Here is a 26108-nt window from a genome sequence, read left to right as displayed (position 1 = left end):
GTTAATCCCAAACTCATAATTTATCCCCTGTCCCCCCACCCATGCCTTTCCCCTTTGGTAAAAGAAGTTTGTTTTCTTGCCTGTAGTCTGTTTCTGCTTTGTAAATAAGTTCATTTGTATCGTCTTTAAGATTCTGCATTAAGTGATATCATATAATATTTGTCTTTGTCTGATTTACTTCACTTAGTATGATAATTTCTAGGTCCAAAAACAATTAATAAAATATAATTCTTACTGTTTACCAATTATATCATTTGGTGGACTCAACATTTGTAGATTTTAAATTTAAGCTTTTTTTTTTCTTTTTTTGTGGTATGCGGGCCTCTCACTGCTGAGGCCTCTCGCGTTGCGGAGCACAGGCTCTGGACGCGCAGGCTCTGTATGCGGCTCCGGCCGCGCAGGCTCAGCGGGCGTGGCTCCGGCCGCGCAGGCTCAGCGGGCGTGGCTCCGGCCGCGCAGGCGCAGCGGCCATGGCTCGCAGGCCCGGCCGCTCCGCGGCGTGTGGCGTTTTCCCGGACCGGGACACGAACCCGTGTGTCCTACTTCGGCAGGCGGACTCTCAACCACTGCGCCACCAGGCAAGCCCTAAATTTAAGCTTTTAACTCTTCCCAAGTAATCCAAAAAGTTCATGGTACGTAATATTCTGTATTTTAGTTGTAATGCAATTTGGATTCACAATGTCTCTTGCTGGTATGAAGAAAAATGGTCTCTAGCTATTGAGAAATGCAAGTGACCGCCTCACTCTGTGCTCTTTTCTTTTCTTTTTTTTTTTTTGCGGTACGCGGGCCTCTCACTGTTGCGGCCTCTCCCGTTGTGGAGCACAGGCTCCGGACGCGCAGGCCCAGCGGCCATGGCTCACGGGCCCAGCCGCTCCGCGGCATGTGGGATCCTCCCGGACCGGGGCACGAACCCGTCTCCGCTGCATCGGCAGGCGGACTCCCAACCACTGCGCCACCAGGGAAGCCCTTAGTGCTTTTTTTGATTCTCAATTTAGTTTGCCTGAGCAGTAGCTCCAGTGAAGTGCTATGAATATTATTTCTTAAGAAAACAAAACAAAATTTTAAAAAAATTTTAAAAATCATGGAGAGAGAAAACTTTCGCCAGAGGTAGGAAGTTATAGTACATAGATACTGCTCCATGACACATTACTCCAAAATTTCGTGACTTAAAATCACAACCATTATTTTTTTGCCAGGTGTTGGGTCAGCTTGGAGTGCCTGCTGCTCTGGATTGAACCGGGCGGGTTTGGCTGAGTGTACTCACTCCTGTGTAATAAGCTTCAGGGTATGCTTTGAACTGACTAGCCTCTGGTAGCTTCAGCCGAGATGATGCGGCTCTGCTTCCCATGGACTCTCACCTGCCACCAGGCTGGTGAGCGCTTATTCTCATGCTGATGGTGAGGATACAAGAGAGAGCAGCCGTGTCATGAACAGGGCAAGCGGAAGTGCACTTTTCTTTCTTCACTTCTCTGCTTGCAGCACATTTGCTAACATCACCTTGGCCAGAGCATGTGCTATAGAAAAGTCCACAGTCAAAGGGAAGACTAGAAAGTTGCAAAGCAAATGGCATGGCTTGGAAAAGAATTAATTAAGACCATCAGTGAAATCTGTCTACCACAAAAGGTGATTCACTTGTTAACAATACTGCTGGAAAGACCTGTCTTCTAAGACAGGGAATGATTCTCCCTTGAAGGGTGAAGAGAGTTCAATTTTCAGTTTGGGGGCAAGATTGGGTCTCTTATCTAAATTTCATTGAAGGGCATGATTTCACTTATCTGTGAAATCTAAAAAAATACAATAAAGGAACAAATGTAACAAAGCAGAAACAGACTCACAGTTACAGAGAACAGACTGGTGGTTTCCAGAGGGAAGAGGGATGGGGGAAGGGGCAAAATGGGTGAAGAGGATTAAGGGGTACCAGCTACTATGTATAAAATAAATAAGTTACAGAGATCTAATGTACAGCACAAGGAATATAGTCAATGTTTTATAATAACTTTGCATGAAGTGTAATCTATAAAGATGTTAAATTTCTATGCTGTACACTTGAAAGTAATAGAAGTCAAATATATATCTTTTTTAAAAAAAGAGCTTAGTGAATGAAATGGGCATTTGATTTTTGACATAAAGTAATTAGTACTGTTGGAATCAGCTTTATGATTGCATTTATAATGACAGTTACCTTCATTTAGAGAGAAACTAGGAACCTGTAAGAAGTCATAGAAAAAACATTTTGAATGATTGACAAGTATTTACTTCCAAAATAAGCTCATTCTTCAGTTATTTCTTTTGAAAAAACCTTTATTTAGAGCCTGGAAACAAGATTATTTTCAATTCAGAGTCATTGCAGTTAAATAGGCAATTACAACATAAAGAAATAAGTGTGTCAATGGGCTAAATACATGGATTCTATGGATTGCTATGTACAAGCTACGTCATCAGAAATTAAACTTTGCAACATGTATGGCTTATTTTAACAGTTTTTATTGAAATATAAAAATGCTAAAGACAGGTGTATAAACCTTAGGTTTACAGCTTGGTGAGTTTTCAGCAATTGAAAACACTGATGTAACCAGCTAATTTAAGATACTTCTGAATTCTCTGCGCATTATCTCTTTCTTTTCCCTTATTGGCAAATGATTAGAATAGAAAATGTGTGTAGTGCAAATCATGTGGCTTGCAGTAGACCAGATAGCTGACATTTCCTTTTCCAAATTGGCATTTTTCTTGAGAGACATTAAAATTTGATGTACTAGTTATTGACACATCACCTCTCTGCTGCAAATCACCCTTAAATAAATTACCGTGTGGTTCCTGACTCTTGATTAGTTCCTGAATGATGCGCTTGCTTTCTTCAGGGTCCCAGAGTTCTTCTGATTCAAGACTGTTGATTCATGGTAGTAATGCTGAGTGGGTTTTGCATAATATTATTTGCTAGTGTAATCCCTGATATTTAAAATATCTATCAATGAATATTAAACTCAACGGAATAGTAAAATCTACCTGAGAAGATATTGGAAAGATAATGATCGAAATTACGTTGAAAGTAAGAAGCAAATGCTATTGAAAAGAAAATCATCAGAAATGAATATTATTTGAGTGCAAATATCAAGAAATGGTTAGTTTTATCACTGATAAAATGGTAGTAGCATCAAAATCTGTTTTTGTAAAAAAATTGTATTTACTTGTTATTTATATATGCTCATACAATTAATTGATTTATTAATTTTTACAATAAAGCTATAGAAAACTGTGTGATCCAACTTCTCCTAGCCAGGAAAAGCATACTTTATGCTGGAGATTTGACATTGTTACCTCCCTTCTCTGATTTTTCTTAACCTCTTTGGTAGACATTAACTCCTCTAAATGATAAATAATTTTTTTCAGGCATGGTGATACCTTTACTCTGGTTATACCTGGTCTCAAAAACCTGGGAGACTTTCCATTTCCTGAAGATGATTATGTACTTTTCTATGACAGACTTTAATACTTCTCTTTACCTTTGGTCTTCAGCAGTATGAATATATTTCTAGATTGTTTCACAATTCTTATTTGTGGAAAATTCTAGACCATTCATTTTCAAACGTTTTCTCCCCATTCTCTCCTTTTTCCTTCCAGTATTTCAATTAAATATATTTTAGACTAATATCGGCCTACATGCCTTGGATACTCTGTTCTTTAAAAATTGTTTTCAATAATCTCCTCTTTTGTTTCCATCCGAGTACTGTCTATTGACCTATGTTCAAGTTCACCGAGGCCTTCCTTGGATGTGTCAGGTCTACTGATGAGCCTGTCAGAGTCATGCTTTATCTCTGTTACTGTGGGGAGGGTACATTTCTTTCCAGCATGCCCTTTGCCATTTGCTTATTGTTTCCATTTCTCTGCTGAAATGACCCATCTATTCATGAATGTCTTCAAGTCTTTCCACTGGAGCTTGTAACATATTAATCATAGTTATTTTAAATCCTCTCTCTGTTTGTTTTGTCTCTCAACAGCGGATTATTTTTCCTTTCCATTTTATATGTCTCATAACTTTTCATTGAAATGTACATACTCTGTGTAGGGTAGCAGAGACCAAGGTAGATAGTATTTATGTCTGGAAATCAGCATGCCTTTTTCTCTGCTTGGCCTTTGATGAGGAGCTGTGCTGTGCTTTAGTTTTATTGGTTGCTGTGATTACCTTCAATGCACCGCCAGCCTCGGTTTCTTCAGTGTCACCTTGTGGTTAGGGTAAGAATCAGACTGATGGGGTATCTGAGCATCCTCCAGGTGGTGCTTCGTCCACCCTCAGTTTTAGGTGTTCCCTGGGAGCCTGCACCATTGTCTCTCCATTCTCTTGTCCCTCCGTTAGTCGGCTGTTGCTGGTTTCTTGATCCTCGCTAGCCTGGGTGGTGAGGAACAAAGCTTTCTACATTTTCCTCATCCAGCATCAGCCTTAGGGAGCTCATGCGTCTCTTGAGCCAGGTTTTCTGAGTTGAGTCTTTTGAGCCAGGTTTTCTTCATGATGCTGCCCTGCCTCCGGTGGTAAAGGATCTTTAATTTTCTGAAACTAGGAGGATTTCTTGCTTCTCTCCTTTTCCCAAGCTCTGTCAGTTTTCACCCACTGAAACTGACAGGATTTGCTGCCCTTTTTTTCAGCAGCTTAAGCCTTTGCTCCACTGGGGAGAAGGATCCAGGTAAGAATTGTTTTCTCCCTCAGCAGCGCCATTACCCGAGGGATGCTTTCTCAGCTCTCTCCTGCCCCCAGACTTTTCAGAAGCAAACAGTGGGGTCCATGGAGAAGGGGCTGCCGGTGTCTGTGCTCTCAGGGCTCTGTACTCTCACAACTGTGGCTGCTCAACTTTTAGCAGTTCCTTAAGAAGTTAGTTGATACCTTTTGTACCTGTTTGAACGGCCTCCTTGTTTCCTTCCAGTGCTGTGTTAGACGTGAGTGATTGCCTGTGTCTTGTCTGTCTGGAGGCTCACTCCAGCTTTCCTTAGATTTTACTTTCATTATTGCCTTTCAAAGTCAGCACACTAATAGGTTTAAGAACAGGGTGATTTTTCGGATTGCCCAGCTTCTTCTTGTTTGGGTAACACTCTTTCCATCTGTCTGTCCTAAAATGGAGCCAGAACTCTGTAATACATGTCATTAATTAACCAATTCCATAAAAGTTACCAGGATTCTGGGTACCTTTGGTTACTATGTTATAAATATTTTTAAGAAAACCAAAATAAGGATTTATTCTCTTTTGAAATACACAAAAATATAGTTTAAAATCTAAATGTTTTATTTTTATTCCATTAAATTAAGAAGTGCAATTCCAGTCTATTTAAAGTAATGAGAAAGAGACTTTGAGATTTCTATTGATATATATACTTAGGGGAAGCTATTACTTCGAGATACACAATTTAATGTCTAGCAGCTCTTTTATTGAATTTCTTTTTATATTTCAATATTACCCATGCCTGAGGGTATCTATAAGATAGGTACAATTTAAAGTAAAATAATATGTGGATAATTATAGACTCAATACTCATTTAAGGCTGTAACATGAGAAACACACTTGAAGCCCTTTTAGGCTCTTCCCCACTATATTTTCCTTCTACTCTAGATATAACTCCTACCATGAGTCATATGTTAACCAGTTCTTTTTATTCTTACCATAAATGTATTTGTCTCTAAAACATGCAGTTTATTTTTGCCTGTTTTGAACTTTATGTAAATTGAGCCATACTGCATTCTATATATATGTGACATTGAGCTTGGAGATCCATCCATGTAAACACTTCGGTCTGTAAGTGTGGACCTTCAGAAGCAGAGCCAGACAGCCTAGTTCTGAATATTGTATCATTAACTTATTAGCCTCCACAGAAAAGTTAACTCTTCTGACTTCTCTTTCTTTGTGTGTAAAACATATTGTCAAAATATAAATAATATGGTTAATTAATATATTTCAAAATTATATAGATCTTGATGTTTTAAGTACCTACATTTTGAAGGTATTCTATTTAAGAAATAGGATACAAATTATAAATAACAATTAGCTATAAAATAGGATATTAATTAAAATAAGAAAAGAAGTCACAGAAAATTATAAATATATTTCTAAATTTTACAGAAATATATGACCATATAAAGAAATTCCAGGCCCTTGGAAAGGGCTTGTACAGATGAGGGGCTCTGAAACTTAAACTCTATCAGCTTCCGGGCAAATCTGACTCTGCATATATGTAAAACATTTTGAAGAGTTGTTCCATAAAAGTGATTGATATTTTTACTTATTTTTATTACTATTATGTTATATTAATGGAAACTTTTGCCAGGGTCATTTTCTCAAGTGAAATAAAATATAATTAGTCTAACTGTTTACATATACCATCAAATAATATTGTTGCACTTAGTTTTCATAATTTTGGTTTTTTGCCAAAGAATGCAGTTGCTTGACTTTTTGTTTGCTTATCAATTTGGAAAAAAAATTTCAATTCATATTAGTTTACTTTTCTATTGTATTTCTTTAAATTGATACATGAAATTCTTTACTTTAGGAAAAAAAGGTATTAAAAGTAATGACTATACCAAATCGGATTTATATTATTTAATTTTATACTTCACTGTGCTTTTTATTGATGATAGATTAAATATCTAAGAAAATAGACTAGTGAGAATCTTCCATAATTTTTAGAAAATCACATAAATTATGGGATAGTGGTATTTTTGTGAATTTCAATATGTAGATGCTTGCTTAAATTACTTTTATTGCTATTTTATGAAAATATATTTTGTACAAATATAAAGCTAGGAAAATAGCTTTCACAATATTACAAAGTAAAAGCATACTAGCATAATCAGAATTAGAAAGGAAATTAATGTCAGTGTATATCAAAGCAATGTGTATTACATAGAAAACCTCATTTAAAGTATAATAATACTGGGACCATGTAATTTAAAACTATGAATAAGAACATAATATGAAATAGGAAAATAAACTTAAATTTGAAATTTACCATTTTCTAATGGATGGGATTTATCTTTTGGATCATAACAAATGCCTATGGGTAAATACAGGCCTAAAATTCAGCTGTTTTATTCTGGTATAGTCATACCTGATGTTTACTGCCTTATACATTCTGACTGATCAGTGCCTGTCCTCTATAGGTTGTTAAACATTGTGATTATTGCTCTTACACCACTGATTATAGTCAATTAGTAGTAGCCATACAATTTTCAAAATTTTAGAAGTGTGCTATAGATTTTCCTTTTTTCCACAGTTCCCTTTTGTACTGCTTTGAAAATAATATAGGTAGTCAACTCAACAAAATAAATGGTTTTAGGTTTTTTTCTATTGAATTTCCAGACATTAGTGCCCTGAGGCAACTTTTTAATGGTGTAGAGGTTCATAAAGATTTAATCACTGAAGAAATATTTATGGAGAATCTATTGGCAGCAAGATTATAAAGGTGTAATGGGGGTTCCAAATAAGTGCAAGATTTTGTCCCCAAATTCAGGGAGCATCTGTTACATAAGGACATAACTCTCAACCATGGCTGAGCATCAAAATCACACAGTTAGTTTAATCTACTTAAGATTGGAAAAATGCTGAGAAAATGAAAGATTAAAAGATTAGAAATGCTGAATCAGGATGGAGGTAAGGCATAGGATTGATGTATCCATATTAAAAAAAAACTCAAAAGGTAAGTTTTATGTTTGGCTAAAATGAGAATCAGGAAAGATGAAGATGGGTTAAGAATTGCATAATAACAAGGGTTCAGTTCTGGAGTCTGACCATTTGTTTGGATGCCAATCTCCTATCCCTTACTTTGGTTGGTGTCTTACTCTGTTGGACTGCTATAACAAAAGACTAAGTCTTGGTGGTATAAACAACAAAAATGTATTTCTCACAGTTCTAGGGCTAAGTCCAAGATCAGGGTGCCAGCACATTAATATTCTGGGTGATGGCCACCCTCTCGATTAATAGCCAGAATCTTCTCCCATGTCCTCAAATCTCTGTAGGATAAGGGCACTAATCCTGTTCTTAAGGGTCCCACCCTCACAACCTAATCACCCCCCAAAGGCCCGCTATCACATTAGGCTTTAGTATTTCAACAGATGAACTTTGGGTGGGGCACACAAACATCCAGACCATAGCAGTTGGTGACCTCAGATGAGCCCAAGCCTCACATCAGCATATTCCAGTTTTCATATATATAAAATGGGGCTAATAGTAGTGCATTTAAAAGTAGTGCATTTAAAAGTAGTGCATTTTAAAAATAGTAGTGCATTGCTTAAAGGATAAAATCTGATAATTTATTTAAATTATTTATCACAGTACCTGACATATTTAAGTGCTCAATAAATATTTATTAATAAGTATAGTGAAACAATCCATGCTTCATGCAAAGTGGTGAGACAATCTTGGTTATTCAGAAATGCTGTTTGAAAAGGTGATTATAATAAAGTTGTGTATTGAAAGAAATTGAGGCTGGAAGATTTTGCTTCTACTTGGAAGAAAGAGGAAAAAATAAGAAATGATATATAGATTAGAAGGGATCACACAATATGTTAATTTAGAGCATATCTACATTAAAAGGATTTCATATTACAGAATAACACAGATAGCAAAATAAGATACTTTAATAAACATTCTCAAGATTATATTCTTGGAAAATTTTCACATCATTCGGTGAAGGAATCTGGATTATAGTAGATTGGGAAGGGCCAAGCTTTCTAGGTAGCTCTACAGGAAAACACGTGGAAAAGTTTATTTCAAGTTTTATGAATAATTTAAAAAGTATTATTTGAAAATAGACTTTAAAAGACCTATGTGCAGTTTGGCATAAATGAATCTAAACATAATTACAAATATGAGATATACTTCGGGTTTTTATGATTATTTCCAGTTATTCTTGTCCCGTGAGGGGATTCACCTCTGTTCTGATTTGGTCTCCCTGGTCTGTTCTGCTTGTGAGGAGTCTTTCTGGTACATGCACGTCCTGTGTGATTGTCTGCCTTGTGCTCATTAGGTATCTTACTATTACATTTCAGGTTGTCAAGAATTATTTTTGGCTCATAGTTTTTCTCAAAATTTCTTTAACTCTAATCATCCTGAACTGATTTCTGCAGAGGTTTGGCTTTTTCTCATATTATACCCAGCTGTGTGTCAACTCCCTGCCTTAATGTTAACCTGAGGGACAGCGTGGCCTTGCTGTTTGGTGTTTCTGTTCTCTAGCCTAAGTGCTCACCCAGGAGCCCTGTTTCTAATGGTAGCCCGTGGTGATGCAAGGGATGCTATCACAAATTGGTGTCACTCAGTGACGTCCTTGTTAGGGTTTAATCTCCAAATTCTCCCCTATCGTGCAGGGCATGAGGCTTTTCCTGTAAGTCCATGAGATGCCCCTGGGAGCTGCAGAAATGTGGTATGATCAATCTCATATAATATGATATGGAGGAATTTTATTTCATTTGATAATCATTAAGACAATGTTATTCATCAGCTAAATAATCTGATGGCCAGAACATACAGTATGTTTCTCCCCTCCTGACCCACCTCCTCTTCCCCCTCTCCCCCGAAGCTCCCTCCCCTTTCCTCCCCAGCCTCCTTCTGCTTCCCCTCCTTCTTATTCTCATTCTTCTTCTTCTCCCCCGTTTCTTTTTCTCTCTCTTCTTCTCTCTGTCTCTCTTTCATGACTGGGAGAACATTTTCATCATTTTGAGGTCCATATTCAATAGCTCCATAGTCATTTTTTTGATTGTAATTAATCTGTAGTGAGTATCAGTTAGAGGGAAGCTATTTTTAACAGAAATGCACATGGTGTGAATATAGGTAAAGTCAGAAACATATGGAGTCAGAAACGTATGGACTCAACTCTAAGTCTTGCTCAAATAAAAAGAATTCATGAAAAGGGAAATTTTCAGGGAGCTGCCATGTAGGTCAGATTGGGATGATTCTCTGAGGATGGGGTCTTGGAGGAGCTTCAAACCCGTTCTGCTAGCAGAGTTACGAAGCTGGTGGTCCAAGGCTTCCATGCAGCTCTGAAGAGAGGGAAGCCACCAGCCTCGCTGTCCTTGCTGAAATTCAGCCAGTTTTTCCAGTAATGCTGTGTGCGCTGGTGTGAGCCTTTGTCTATTTCCAGAGTTCTGAATAAGTTGATTACGACAGTTTTTGCCAGTGTATTCATTCCCTTTATGAAAGAGAAGATTTTCTGGTCTCCTCTTCCAGAGGTGCTTCTTGGCTTTGATTTTGATAAACAGCACAATACTTTTAATCTTTCTGCTAAAATGGTTGTGCATATTTTCCCCCATAAATTTGAAATGCCGTGCTTATTTTAGCTAATGTACTGATTATTTCTGGGAGGCTTAAAAAAATCCTGTTCTACTGATACGGCTATAAATTTTATGTCTGAAACCACACTGTTTTAATATTTTTTTCCTAGGTAAAGATATAATTAAAGGATATAAAACTTAATAGACAATTAAAAATGTGAAGAATGTAGTTAGGAGCTATTTGTTTTAGCTATAAATAAGAAAAATATTTTATACCTTTATTCATTAAAATGTAAACTGAATTAGAATAAATATGTGAAAATTCAGTTATTTTATATAAGCTCAGATACTTCAAATAAGTACTGAGATTATACTTTTTAAACAAAACTTGTCTTGAGAAGATAGTAATTACAGCCTATAAAATCTTGCAACTTTATAGAACTAACAGTGATCATTTTGATAATTTAAAGATAATATTTTAATTTACTTTGCTCCTGAGTACATTTTTTTAAAAAGTGAATTGTTGAAATACATTTTAAGTAAAAACAGCTAATTTTATTTAATTTTACTTTTTTTCTATAGGACTTTGGAGATGATGGATCCTTATATATTACCAAGGTCACCACAACTCACATGGGCAATTACACCTGCTCTGCAGAGGGCTATGAACACATCTATCAGACTCACATCTTTCAAGTGAATGGTAAGAAATGTGGGGGTGTTTTAATTGCTTTTTGCTTCAGTAGGTATTCAAAGACTGTCACAGTTGACTAGGAAGGCTTCATTTTGAGTTTCAGGACTTACTGTTAATGTAAAACCCTTCCAATTAAAAAAAAGTGAGTAAGTAAATATAATAAATTTGTACCACTTTTCTCATCATGAAACATTACAGAGTAACTCATTCTGACTGGAAAATTAAAGCATAGGAAATTTAAACTATTTTTTCAACTTTAGAATATCAACAATTAGGCAACTGTATAAATTTTAGAAACTGAAAAAATTAAGCATTTAAAAATTTTAGTTAGATCAGATGTTTAGTTGATCTTATTAGTGATATAGAAAACTTATTATATACAAAGTTTTATAATCTCAATAATTAATTTAATGGTTTTAAATTAATTTAAAGCATTGGCCAAGTAGGCCGATATCAATCTTACAATCAGTGCTTTGTTTTATTTCTGACTTAATTCACATTTAGTTGAATTGATAATAGGACTGTATGTATGATTCATTAATACACACTAATTAATTTCCATACACATATGTACATTAATTTACTCTATGGTTTACAAAAAGGAGGCAGAAACTTTCTGGCTTTCTGTAGGAACAGCAAGGTGGCTAGTGTGACTGGAATGAATCAAGAGGAGAGTGGAAAAGAGTCTGAAAAGTTTGGGGAGCTTATGGTTTTGTTACTGAATTAAGTCATATAGACTCTGCTACCCCTACCCGGCAGGGCAGGGTTCTTTTTTTTTTAAATTTTTATTGGAGTATAGTTGATTTACAATGTTGTTAGTCTCAGGTGTACAGCAAAGTGAATCAGTTACACATATACATATATCCACTCTTTTTTTTGGATTCTTTAGGGGAAGGTTCTTTTTCTGTTTTGTTCAAGCAGCCAATAATGAAGCTGCAGCTGAAATTGACAAAGCACAAGCTTTATTCCGTGACCAAAGAATGGAGAAGCAGGAACTAAGTTCCCAGATCAACTTCTTGCCTACCTGGCAAAAGGAATTTAATTTTAAAGAGTGAAGGCAAACGGAGCAGGAATGAGACTAATGATGGGGAGTTATGTGCATTAGTTTACTGGGGAAGGGGCAGTGCTTTTTCGAGGGAGAGGGGTGCCACCCCCTTTTTATCTTCTTTTGGTCCTTAGTGTCCAGTCATGGCCACCAGGTGGGCGTGTCACTGAATATGCTAATGTAGGAAAATCAGCATACAATGGGATTGAGGGTCTGTTGGAGGTCAGATTTATTCCCATCTTGGTCCCAGCTAGTTCCATTTGTTTTTTTGTTGGCAGCTTCCTTTCTCATCTCTGGACCCTTTAACTTAAAGATTTATGTTAACTTCTGCTAAAAGTGGGGTTGGAGGGTTTTGAGCAAAGACTTAGAGCAGCTCTGGCAAAGTTTGAGTATAGTTGACACTCTACAGAAGCAGATTTAGGTTTTGGTTTCTGGTGCAAATCCATTTGTCAGCTAGACATGGGTCACGGCTTGGAAATGGGCTTTCACAGAAACCAGTGAATATAACAGACGAAGTGTGAAGGAGGTGAGGCTTGTTCCCAGTGGTCTCAGATGTTTGGAGTTGGATGTTCAGAGATAGCAACTGTCCCAGAGGACTCAGTCTTGGGAGGACAGGACAGGAGTGTGTGTGGGATGTTCCCTATCTGGGTGCTGCATCCATGGTGAACTGGTGGTTGTAGGCATCCTGGCCCTTGTCTCCCTCTTTGCGGTGATTTTTACTGGCTAATGGCCTAATTGACAAAACTGATGCTTTGAGGTGGTGTTTTTGCCAGGGATCCTGGTCGCTCTCCGTTCCCTTTTCTCGCAATGGCATGTGGCTAACCAAAAGTTCTGTCTTTTACCTCTCATCACTTCTAGCCCTAGTTTGTCCAGTCTAAGTACCTAGCACACTAGAGTTCTAGCTAGTTTGTAGAGCAGTGCAGGGTCCATGTTCTACCTGCATCAGAACCACAGGAAAAAATATCAAAGATTTAGGACCTGAGCTTCAACAGCACTCTCTGGAAATTTGATTTGAAATCTGCATTTTGATAAGCTTCTCAGGGAATTGTGATGCATGGTAGAGCATGGGAACCATTCTAAATGGATGCTCTTCTGAGGGTCTGCTCCCCAGTCCCGTCCGATGTAGGTTTCTTACACAACTCACTCATTTGCCATGCTCCAGCTGGAAAGCCCAGGAAGAAGGCTTTGAGCCAAACTGCAGGCATTTATGTTGTAAGATGTGCCTTGAGTGGTGCTGGGGAAATGCAGTGTCCCTATTTCATCCTTCCTGTGCATTAACTATTTACTCTGATATCAGGTTTTTCTGAAGATGGAATATGAGAATAAAGGAATAATGAGGTCTCAGAAACAGTGCCGCCTCTCCTCCACCTTCAGGCTTAGCATTATGAATTAATTAAGAGTAATTCAATATTAACAGTGATTGCCTAGACTAAGCACTGGTGCTTTCCTTTTCCCAGGAACAAAGATCCCTAAACCTGGGAGTAAAACCAATCTCTTCCTATTACCTCCTACTACATTTAATCTGCTTTGAAATCCTTGGTATAAATGTTTCTATGAAGGGATGGGGTTTGGAAAGAGAAGCAAGGATATTATGTTTGTTGAAAGTGAACAGAGAGAGAACTGTGCAGTAAGTGGAGAGTCACTTGGGGTCAAGAGAGGGAATTTCATTTTGCAGATGTGATTATCTTTTATGTTGATGTGAATAGTCCAGTAAAAATGAAAAGCAGCTCATATAAGAGAAAAAGGGGAAAATTGCAGTCATCAAGTCTTTAAAAAGTTGATATAATCTAGTACACAGATGGAAGGGCTGTTCTTTGGAAGATTGATAGTTAATCTGTTGAAACAGGGAGGAGGACAGACAGTTTGGGAGCAGATGCTCAGGGTGGGAGCATGAGGAAATCCTCTTTGCATTGCTTGGATTATTTCAGTGTCATTAGGAATAGTCCCCTACACACAAACGAGTTCCATTCCAAGAGCACATTTGTAAGTCCAGTTTGTTTGTAAGTCCAATAAAGTTAGCCTGGGCACCCAACGAACACAATTGGCTATATAGTACCGTACTGTAATAGGTTTATAGGTTTATAATACTTTTCACACAAATCATACATAAAAAAACAACAAAAAAATAGAAAGCATGTTTTAATCTTACAGGACAGCCTCTTGAAAAGTACTGTAGTGCAGTACAACAGCTGGCATCCAGGGCTGGCATCGAGTGAACAGGCGAGAAGAGTTACTGACTGGAGGAGGGAGGGGAGGTGGGAGATGGTAGAGCTGAAGGATCCTCAGTAATAGGAGACGGAAGGCCAGCTGCCATTTCACTCACGCCTGACGCTGACGGCACAGGTTCTGGTTCCTTGCTGGATTCAGTTCTATCTACCCTCTTGAAAAAATGATCCAGTGATGTCAGGGTAGTAGCTTTTTTTTCTCGTCATAGATGACACGGTAGCACTGGGTTGCATTCTGAATGGCTGCTGTGACCTTCATGTACCGTTCTACATTCAGGTCCTGTGCCTCAGAAACTAACAGTGCCTCCTCAAATAAAGAAAATCCTCTTGCCATTTCCTGCGTCGTGAATCTCTTCAGTTCTTCGGTTGCTTCTCTTCCTCTTGTCTCTCTTCATCCTTTCCCTGGGCCTCCTATTCCCGGTGCTTCTTAGCAGTACCAGCCACTTCACCGCTGCTTTTACACTTGCTTCCAGACATCCTGATCTTGAAATAAAGATACTGTGCTACTGTACTGTATACAGTCCTGTACAGTACAGTACACAAAAGCACAACTACTTGTAGAGGATGCCCTTATGTGACAGTGTACGCCAGACACCTGAACTAACTTATGTGATTGGACATGTGAACGCACATTCACATCTTTGAAAGTTCGTAACTTGAAGGTTCGTATGTAGGGGACTTACTGTACCAACTATTGAAAGTGGGCAGTTTGTGAGAGCTTTAGTGATTTGAGGAGAAAAGTTGTAGGGAGGTAGGGTTATAAAAATAGCAGTATGTAGTTGGAATGTTGGGCACATCTTTGGGTGTTCTTGAGATGATATATATTAGTATGTTTTCTTTCTGTTGTGGTTGGCTGCGAATTTGTGATCATAGAAAGAGGAGATTTGGGTTTACCAACATCTTGTTTTGTCACATGAGTACGTAGGAGAGAGACATTATAAATTTAAGTACATTTACAAGAGAATGATTATAATGATGGAACACAGAATAAATGGTAAGGTAAGGAAAGTTGTAGGTAAGGAAAGGTGTGAGACCATGAGAGATGAGGAACGAAGTGAAAAACTGACTGGGGTATCCAAGTTGGTCAAATACTACTAGAGTGAGGTGCTAGAGAGAAAGAAATAAATGCAAAACCTTCCCTCAAAACATTTTCTGAAGGCATCTGGCAATATCTGTTTATAAGAAACACTTTTATTTAGGTCAAGCATATATAAAGGAGTATATGGACCATTAAGATCTGACAGATGTTTAGACAGCCCAGTGGTTCTTCTAAATCTGACTTGCCAGTGTGCTTGCCTTATCTGAGAGGGAGAAATGAAGTATAGACTAACACTAATTCATCAAATTCAACCACAACCGATAAAAAGCAACCAGCCTTGTTCTACTGCATTTTTATCAACTAGGGAAGACAATAAGTATATTTCAAGGATCGTTTTTAATATTTAACCCTATTTGAAGAGGCCAAAAACCTGGGTAGAAAATGTATTATGCATGGATCGGTAAGAGATTATCTTCAGCTGCTGTAACAGACACCCCACATAACAGGGGCATAAAGAAGATACCAGTGTGGTGTTCTTATGTGTAAAAGAAGCCCAGATGGTGTGGCTCAGGGTGGCAGCCCCGCAATGTCATCGCTATCCTGTGCTCCACTATTTGTGGTTAGAACATTGTTTCCTTTCTCAATGTTTTCCAAATGGAGGTGAAAATTCCAGCTGGCATTTTCACATTTCAGCAGGGAAAAAGTAATCAAGAGGGAGGAAGAACACTTCCTGATACCTGAGAGCCCACTTTTAAAAGAACTTCAATGGAAGTGCCGACAGTAACTGCCATTGACCCCTAAATGCAGAGATTGCTAAAGATGCGTCTTTGACCTTGGGGTTTGCCATTCACAAGGATGAAACGCTCACCTATTTAGGAGGAAGGGAGGAAGGTGAGAATAAATACTGGGTAGGTAACTAGTTGTGTTTATCACTTCATAGTAAAATGTTTAGAAAGGGTAGAATTAGCTATAAAACAGCAGCCCTACAAGTCATTTGCTAAATAAGTGATTTGTCGCTTTTCTTGGTGTTTCCCTTTCCTTTGGTTTTATATTGTTTATATTTGGCATAATAACTTTAAATGTATGCTTTGTATATAAATAAGTCTAGTAAACTTGAGGTCACTCAGAACAGTTATAGGCCAATAACAAAAGAATAGTTGAGAAGGAGCTGTGACCCTGAAAAATACAATGAACACGCGAGAAAATGCAAATTAGGTAGACAAATAGCACATTTATGGACCCAATAAATCTCTAAAACTAGTTTAACTCATTTTTCAATCTCTATCCACTTTTCAGAAAAGGTTAAAAAGACCTTTAGAAAATCAGGTTTCCATAGGGAATTTAACATATTTATCTTAACAATTTGTCAATTAGCTATAAAAGTAAAATATATTATTGATTACCATAAAAAGCTCTGCAAATACCACAAGTCATTGGAATTTCTTAAAGAGTGTTTTTGAAGTGCAAAGTCTACTTAAATATCCCTGGGTGCGAGCCAAATAAAAGTCTATCAGTAGCCCTTTTTCTTTTCAAACAATGCAAAATTAGGTTATTGAAATATGAAAGTGCTTCTGTGTCCTTGTCAGAAGAAACATTATGTATAAATCAAAGGAGCTTGACTCTACGAGTGCAATTCATTTCATGCTTTTCTTTTCCTTTTTACATAAAGCAAATCGGCTTTAGATCTTCAGCTTAGGATACAGAATGTATGAAATTTTAAAAGTCATTCAGTGTTTACACTACCCTCTGGGCAGAAAGCTCATCCATATTAAAAAAAAAAAAAACCCATATGCATGCTGTTATTTCTCCCTCCTTTATTGTTTAAGACCTCACATGTAATATCAAGTGGATTTGTTTTTCTACTCATGTCAGAAACTTCTGCACAAAATTTCTGGTTCTATAGGATGTCTATGTAGAACACCTCTATTTTTCTCCTTCAGAATTTGGAGCTAGCCATATAGACATCAAAGCATCATCTTCTTATGGATAAAGCTTTTTAGAAAAAGTGGCTTAAGTCTGGAGCAACAGTGGTCTGCTTCTTCATGCATCATAGAATTGAACTTGCAGTTTCAGGCAGCCTTCCCCGCTAAGCTTTCAGCAAGGACAAAGCACAAATGGGAATATAACCTTCCTGCAGGCAGTAAGGTCCGGAAAGCAGGAAGCAAAAGGCCGAGTGCCTCCTCTCCCTTCTTCCCACTGTGAGTTACTGAAGGATGAGAGAGAGAGAAGTTTTGAGGGTCACTCTGGCTCAGTGATTCTCTAACTGTGGTTTTTGAGCAAGTAGCATGAGCAGCTTATTTTATTTTTATTTTATTTTTTTAAAACATTTTATTGAAGTATAGTTGATTTACAATGTCATGTTAGTTTCAGGTATACAGCACAGTGATTCAGTTACATATATATATTCTTTTTCAGATTCTTTTCCCATTATAGGTTATTATAAGGTATCGAGTATAGTTCCCTGTGCTCTACAGTAGGTGCTTGTTGTTTATCTGTTTTATATACAGCAGTGTGTATCTGTTAATCCTAAACTCCTAATATATCCCTCCCATCCCCTTTCCCCTTTGGCAACCATAAGTTTTGTTTTCTATGTCTGTAGGTCTATTTCTGTTTTATAAATAAGTTCATTTGTCTCTTTTATTAAACTGCAAATTCTCAGGGTTCACCCATACCTACTGAATCAGAGGGTCCGGCCATGAGGTAGGATGATCTGTGTTTTATAAACCCACCTGATGACTGATGATAAAGTTGGAGAACTACTGGTCCAGCAGTTTGATTCCCCAGAAACATGTGAAGCAGGAGTATATGTCCTTCCTCAGATTCTCAAGCTTTATTCTCTTAATTTTGACTTTAAAATAAGCATATAGGGATCTCAGGGAGTGGCTGTTTCTTCAGGGGTTGAGATCCGACATGTATCAAATCAGTTTTGCCCTCAATCTTGATGATTTGCTCCAAGCCCCACTCGGGCCTCCTCAGCTGTGGTGGACATCCCCTGACGACTGGTCATGCAGGAGTTTGTCTCTCTTCCACTCTCCTGAGGACTTTATTTGACACAGGAAGCTTTATCAGCCTCACTTCAGGTAGCCCAGTTGTGTCAGGGATTGAATGCCCCCAGGGACAGTCCTTAACCAATGAGGGACACGAGGCAATGGGTAAGAAGCCCAGCACCCGCTCCTCAGTGGGCAGATTCTCAGGTGCATTGTACCTGATTCCTCAGAGTGTCCTCACCGGAATTAACCCTTTTTTGTGCTATTTTTCTTTCCTCTGTCGTACTTTTCCTACCCTTTAACTTGTGCTTCCTGGGATCATTTCCCAAATCAACCATCTGAACCTAACTTCTTTTCTCAGAGCTGAATTTGGGGACACTCGTAGTTAAGGGGTGTCCTTAACTTAATGACTTTGCTTCCCTTTTGTATCTCCCCCCCTGAGAGCTACTGGTGGGCACTCTATGTTTGCTTCCAGAAGGTTTTTAAATATGATAGAACAGTACATTACCTCATTAACTCCAAGGCCTAAAGATTCTTTCTGTTATCTCCCATGCTAAATTATGTGCACTTTTCAACAGAGCTCTTCAGAGCTTCTGCAATTAGATTAAATCGTGATATCAAGATACTCCAGTTACGCAATAGTGAGAGCATAGACATGCTCACATTTTTTTTTTTTTTTATAAATTTATTTATTTATTTTTGGCCGTGTTGGGTCTTCGTTTCTGTGCGAGGGCTTTCTTCAATTGCGGCGAGTGGGGGCCACTCTTCATCGCGGTGCGCGGGCCTCTCACTGTCGCGGCCTCTCTTGTTGAGGAGCACAGGCTCCAGATGCGCAGGCTCAGTAGTTGTGGCTCACGGGCCTAGTTGCTCCGCGGCATGTGGGATCTTCCCAGACCAGGGCTCGAACCCGTGTCCCCTGCATCAGCAGGCAGATTCTCAACCACTGCGCCACCAGGGAAGCCCCTCACATTTTAATAGATAATCTAATTATTAAATTCCCGGAGAGAAATAATACTTCAAAGGTTAAAGTTACAATGAAATTAGTCCAAAGTAATTAATATCCAAAAGTAAATTCTTCTGCCCTTGTGACATAAAGTCTAAAGAAAGTCTGAAAGTTTTAAGGACAAGTAAAATCTAAACAGTCATGTCCCTCCTTAATTTTTTATTTTGCTTCCTCTTGGTGAAGCAGTTTCTTGAAGTTCATAGTTTTGGGAGAACTTCAACATCTCTCTCCTGGGCTGATTCTCACTGGATTTAAGTGTACCCTCATGCTGTGTGTTTTCAAATGGTTGCATCTGTTCTCTATTCATTATTTCCTTGTATTCTGCCTTCTGTTGGATTACATAACTTTTAGAATTCTGTTTTTTCTCCGCTATTAACTTATTAGCTATGGCTTTTTGTTGATATTTGAAGGTGTAAGTGAAAGCTTTGTTTACAATATACAACTTTAACGTATTGCCATGTATCTTCAGATATTTTACCACTTCAAGTATAAGAACTTTAATACAGTATACATTGATCTCTCTTCTTTCCATTCCATTCATTGTGGTAATATTGTCAAATATTTTACTTCTATATGTGTTATAAACCTCATAATACATTGTGTTATTTTTTCTCTAAATAGTTAAATATCTTTCAAAGAATTAAAAAAAACACAAGAAAACAAGACTTTTACATTTGTCCTTTCTAATTCTCCTCATTCTTTCATGGAAATCCAAATTTCTGAATTTTCCTTTAGCCTAATAAACATTATGTAACAATGTGAAGTTCAGATATGCTCCTGATACATTTTCTCAGCCCTTGTTATTTAAAGATATTTTAATTTTTTCTTCATTAAAGAATTATTTCTGCTGGATATTGAATTTGGAGCAGATAGTTTTCCTTTTTGTTTTCTTTCAACACTTTTCACATGTTATTCTATTACCTTCAGGCTTTCATGATTTCTAATGAAAACTCTCTTATTTCTAGTTTTTTTTTTCTATTTCTCTTCTGTTTTTGCAATTTTCTCCTTTTCAGTGGGTTTCAGCAATTTGATTATGAGATGCCTTGGTTTTTTTTTTTTTCTCTACTTAGATTTATCCTGCAGGGATTGCTCAACTTGAATTTTTGGTTTACATTTTTCAACAAATTTGGAAAAATAAATTGTCAATTCCTTTCAAACAGCTCTCTCCCTCCATTAGGAATCCCATTACCAATATGTGTTATTGCTTACTATTTTCACATAGACCACTAAACTCTGTTCATTTTTTCTCTTCAATCTTTGTTCTTACTGTACTTCAGTACCGATGGTTTCTGTTGCTTTGACTTCAAGTTCACAAATCATTTTTGTACGTGTCTAGTCTGCTATTAATCCCAACCAGAGTATTTTTGAAATTTATTTCAGATATTGTATTTTCAACTCTAGGACTACCATTTATTTTTTATGATCTGCATTTATCCCCCATTTTTTCATGTTTTCCTTTAAATCTTTCAATCTTTTCATGCCAGATATTAAAAAAAAATTTTTTTTGCTAATTTCATCATCTCTGAAATTGTCTCTATTGACTAATTTTTATTTGCATATGAGTCTAATTTTCTCCCTTCATGTCTGTTAAAGTATTTTTAAATTGGATGGTGAAAATTGTTGAGAGAGATTTGTGGGATACTTTTGAGAAGTATTGATTTTTGTTTTGACATTAATTTACCTGTATATCAGTTTCATACTTTAGAGTTTTTTAAACTCTATTTGATTATTTCTAGAGTAGCCCTTATACTAGAAGTTTTTCATTAACCTTCTAAGATTCATTATTTCTGGAGTCTCTATGAGCTCTCCAATCTGGTTTTTCAGTTAAGTCTCTCCAGTCTGAAGTCTGATTAACCCAACTCATATGTCACCTACCACTATGTAAGCTCTTGGAACTTTTAGAATTATAGCTCCCTGGTTTTATTTCTTGCTAATTGAATTTTGCCTGACTTTGTGAAGTTTTATGCTATGCATTGAACCAAAGACCCCAAAGACCCCTATTAAGATTCCTGGAGCTCTTTCTCGACATATTTCTCTCCCTTTTTGTACTCTGTCCTGCAAATTCCAGCTGCCAAGCTTTCCTGAATTCCAATATCTTTATCTTTGGTTCATTGAGAACTTTTGAATCCCCTTCTCTGCATCAATATCAACCAAATGCCTTTTGGCTGCTAGCTGAGGCAGTTCTACAGCTCATCCCACTTTTTTTCTTTTTGCCTTATTTCAGGAACCATAGTCCTCTGCTGCTGGTTTCCAATATTAGATAACTGTTGTTTCCTGTGTATTCTATTTATCTGTGGCAGAGGGTTTTTCTCATTAATTTCCATCATGATCTTATACTTCATAGGAACCATTCTTAAAAACCTGATTGGTTACATTAGTTAAAGGCATGTTTTCTTATGACCCTCATTTGTAAAAGTTCTGAAAGTTAGTGGATATGGTTAATGTAGACAACATCAAGAAAATATCAAGTAAACTTAGAAATTACAAGTAATACTTCTTTGTTCTCAGAGTTCAGTACTTTAATTCTGTCCAAAACCACAGCAGGCACTCAGTAGTATATGAAGGAAGGGGAATGACAGAAAAAAAAAAAAGTTGGTTTTGCTGTGGAAAGATACGACTCTTTCTGTATCAACTGTCCAAGGTTAAATAGCTTATATTTAATTGATCAAACCCACACACAAATAGGTTAGTTTTGTCACTATATGTGGAGAAAACTTGATTTATCTTCCAAATAATTCTCTTTAGTCTTCTTTAGTAATAAAAGATCAGTTTTAGCAGGCCTAAGACCACCCACCGAAACCTACCGTTCCCAGATCTCTTTGAAGCTAGATGTTGTCCTGTGACACATTTTGGGCCAATGGAATGTGAGGGTAACTGATGCATTTACTGTCTGAATTATGACCAAAATAGGAAAGCTATGTGCCTGCCCTTCCTCTTTTAACTGTTTCTGCTTTTTTGGAATATGGGTCTGGTGGTGGTAGCTTGGGGAGCTATTTTTAATTTGGAGAAAGTCATGCTTTGATGTTTGCAGAAGAACTAAAATAGAAGGTGCCTGGGTGTGGTCGGCTGAAAATGTCTTAACAAAAGCCATTCACATCCTAATCCTTGGAACGCGTGAATGCTACTTTAAATGGCAAAGGGGACTTGTATACGTGATTAAGTTAAGGTTCTCAAGATAAGGATATTATTCTGGCAGGCTCTAAGTATAATTATAAAGGTCCTCATACAAGAGAGGCAAGGAAGCCAAAGAAGAAATTAGGAGATGTGATGGCAGAGGCAAGAAGCTGGAGAGACCTGATGAGTGAGTAACAGGCCGAGGAATGTAAGTGGCCAAGAAACCAGAGATTGCAAGGATGTGGAGTTTCCCCTAGAGCTTCCAAAAGGAACCAACCCTACTGGCACCTTAGTAAGACTTATTTTGGTTTTTCTGACATTTAGAAACGTAAGAAAACAATTTGTGCTCCTTAACACCACAAAATTTACGGTAACATGTTACAGCAGCAAAAGGAAATGAATACGTCATGTATGCAGTGAGAGCAAGTTACCCAACCATCGTCTGGCCACCTACAAGGCCTTACGTCTTGTTTAAGCCAAAGTATTTGGTTCTGTGTTAAACCAGCTTAATCCATGTCCGCACTGTGAAGCCACCATACCCCTTTACGACCACATATCAGGATTTGTATCTTATTTAGGCCACCGACAGTACTGTTGCTCTGTTGATTCCAGTAGTTTAACCGACATCCTACCTTCATTTATCACGTTGATGCTCATTTCTCCTGCAGTCCAGCTGTGGGTTTATGGGGGGCTCTGTTTCATGCAGCCATCTAGTGATCCAGGATCAGTCTCGCTGCAGTCCATAATATCACATGAGACAGTGCTACGGAATGGGAATGTCCTTGCTTCAGTCTGCGAACTCTTTGTTACCTGGTGATGAGATAAAGTATAGAAATTATGAGTAATCTTTAGAATTTTTCCAGTAAATTCATACTGCTACATCATCTGTGAAAGGGGTCTTATTTTCTGGTAACTATAGAAATGGAAGAGGGAAGACATCTTCAGCACCACAGACAGTTTTAGAATCACTTCCCCGAGGCCTTGGAGCCCTCCACTGGATCGTCTGTGTTTAACAGACCACATGTGAAGGATCAGCTCGGAGATTCATAGGGCGGGCCTTGTGGTGGCAGACAGTATTTTTGCTACTTATCAGGACTCTCAATTAGTACATTCTATTGTAGAGGAGTCCGAGAGAGATAAACTGGGACTGGGCTCAGAAAGAAGAGGGAGTACATTTAGTGTATATCTAGCCTGATTCTGCCACAAGAGCCCAATAGTCATAAGCTTTCTGGGAGAAAGCGCAAGCCGTACAGTGTCCCCTTTCTCAGAAAAACAATGTCAAGACAATCACATAGCCCTTGGGAACAGGCGTTTTTGGACCCAGTGCCCTGATGGAATTACTTGCATTTGTGAAACCAGATCCATAGGGATTACACCAAAGCCCCACACTGTTTTAGCTGGCACATATCCTCTAGCTGATTCTGAAACAAAAAATGAGATGAATGTTTTTGGAGACTGTGCCTTTGGGGGCTACTGCCGACCTAAACCTCCCGTGAGCTCCACAGTGTTTCATGTCCTCAGTCTGAAAGTTTTGAGACCTTGTGCTGTACTTATTTCTGCTACGTCTCTCCCTGTTTCTCATGCTCTCTTGTTCGTAATTGTTCCATGCTTTCTTTCAGGAGGGATCAGCCCCTTCATCTGGCTCTTTGCTTTGTCTTTTGCTAGGGCCGTGTGCTAGAAACAAGGGTCTTCCTTCGTGTTTATCGCTCTCTGCTTTATGGCCCACACACTTTTGTTCTCATATATTTCTTTATATATAGTCCTGGGGGATCTGTCGCCGTGAGAGATGTGAAAATATTGCATCTGGGTCTGCCAAAAGCATTCACAGTTCAAACAAATATTTTCCACCTTCTCCTTACTGATTTGAATAATCCCACCCAGGGGCTATTCTTCCATTAGAATGGTATCTGACTTATGCCCAGACGTGATCCATCATTATCTTCCCTAGAGTCCTTTTAGTACGTTTCATCTTGGCTGTATTTTCCCTCAGAGTCCTAATTCCAAAGATTGTCTGGTCATGTGCCCTTAGGTACAGAGCCCAGCTCCATGAGCACCTGCGATAGCTGTCGCTTTGAAATGCATCCGGGGTGCCAGGAGAATTTTTTACTATTCCTCTGTCTTTCTAACATATTTTTCCACGATTTCTGTAAACACTTGATAGAGATTTATGAACTATTATTATTATTTTTCAGTAATCCTACCTAACAGTATTATTCCTATTTTTGTGTATCCCTAACTTCACATTTACGAGTTAAGTCACATCCCGTCTCTGCTTAAAATGCTAAATTGGCTCCCACTGTCACTCAGATTAAAAACCAGTCTCTTGAATGCACATCAAAACCATAAGTGTTCTGACTTTGCAGTATCTTCCTATCACATCCCTCTCCCTCTTGCAAACTCCACGCAGCCGCTCTTATTGCTCATTGCCTTTCTGTCCTGAAATAAAACCGGTTCGCAATTGGCCACTCCCCCTGCCTGAAGATACTTTGCCAAATCCCCACGAGGCTTAGTTTCAACCACTTTCAACTCTTTGGTTAAATGTCCCTTTCTCAAGGAAGACTTATTCAAAGTACACAGTTTAAGATTATGACAAGTCCTCGCCTTCCCACACTTTTGGTCCCTCTCAATTTTATTTATTGACAGCACTATTACTTTCTAAAAAGTTGTGTACATCCTAGCATACTATTAATACTGATTTTTTTCCTCATATCTCAACATATTTGAAATAGGGATACATTCTACAAAATATGGTTATAAAAACAATGGGCCTATTAACGGGCAACATTTTCTTCTTTGTTAATGGTATATAAATAATAGCGTGTTAAATTTAAGTAAATAAGGTAAATATTTATCTAATATGTTTATGGTTCATTTTTGTTCTTCCCTCACTGGAGATTTCCTCTCTCCCTCTCTCCCTCTCTCCCCCTCTCCCTCTCTCCCTCTCTCCCCCTCTCCCTCTCTCCCTCTCTCCCCCTCTCCCCCTCTCCCCCTCTCCCCCTCTCCCCCTCTCCCCCTCTCCCCCTCTCCCCCACCCTCCCTCCCTCCCTCTCCCTCTCCCTCTCCCTCTCCTTCTCCCTCTCCTTCTCCCTCTCTCTCTCCCTCCCACTCCCACTCCCTCTCCCTCTCCTTTTACACACCTGACACTGGGCCTTGAACCTAGTTAGGACTCACTAAATATTTGCTGAATGAATGCACATTAATAGATGAATAACTGTTCCTCATTAGTTCCTGGTTCTGGATTCCTTTGAAGAGTTACTTTAGCTTTTGCTCTCTGAGATTTTTCCACTCTCCTCTGCTGACAGATTGCTGGAGGCCACCAGTGGTTTTATTAACTAGACAACTAAATCATTTCTTCCTTTTCTAATGATAATTTACTTTAAGAGAATTTAGTCCTCAGAGCTGCCTCTCCACGGTGTGTGTGTGTGTGTGTGTGTGTGTATGTGTGCCTGTGTGTATGTGTGTTTCTGTGTATATGTATGTGTGTGTGTGTGTGTATGGACTTTAAGATTTCATTTTCCTTTTCATATCTGGTGGCTTCTCTGTCCTCTAAGATGTTCTCCTAAGTAAATCTTTCTCTCCAACTTAATCACTTTCTTCCTTTATTTTGTTTTCAGTTTCTACTACTAGTGCCCTGACGAAACATTAAAGTATGAATTTTAAACCACATCAGGTCCTCCTTGACACCCTGGGCAAACCTCCTTCTTAGACACAGTGGAGATATGAAGCTTTAGCTGCTCTGTTATGCTTTAGTTTTTAAT

The 26108-nt window shown here is 38.2% G+C and overlaps 1 protein-coding gene across 3 annotated transcripts in view; it reads left to right on the top strand.

Moving 5' to 3' along the window:
- Positions 1–26108, top strand: part of FSTL5 (follistatin like 5) — a 656124-nt gene that overhangs the window by 479366 nt on the left and 150650 nt on the right. For all 3 annotated transcript variants that reach the window (XM_065877718.1, XM_065877721.1, XM_065877719.1), the window contains exon 7: positions 10826–10946. In XM_065877718.1, the coding sequence (XP_065733790.1) occupies positions 10826–10946 (121 nt within the window). The remainder of the gene's footprint in view (positions 1–10825; positions 10947–26108) is intronic.

Source organism: Phocoena phocoena, chromosome 5 (genome assembly GCF_963924675.1).
Source record: "Phocoena phocoena chromosome 5, mPhoPho1.1, whole genome shotgun sequence".
In the NCBI taxonomy this organism is placed as follows: Eukaryota; Metazoa; Chordata; class Mammalia; order Artiodactyla; family Phocoenidae; genus Phocoena; species Phocoena phocoena.
This window is presented reverse-complemented; position numbering and strand designations above follow the sequence as displayed.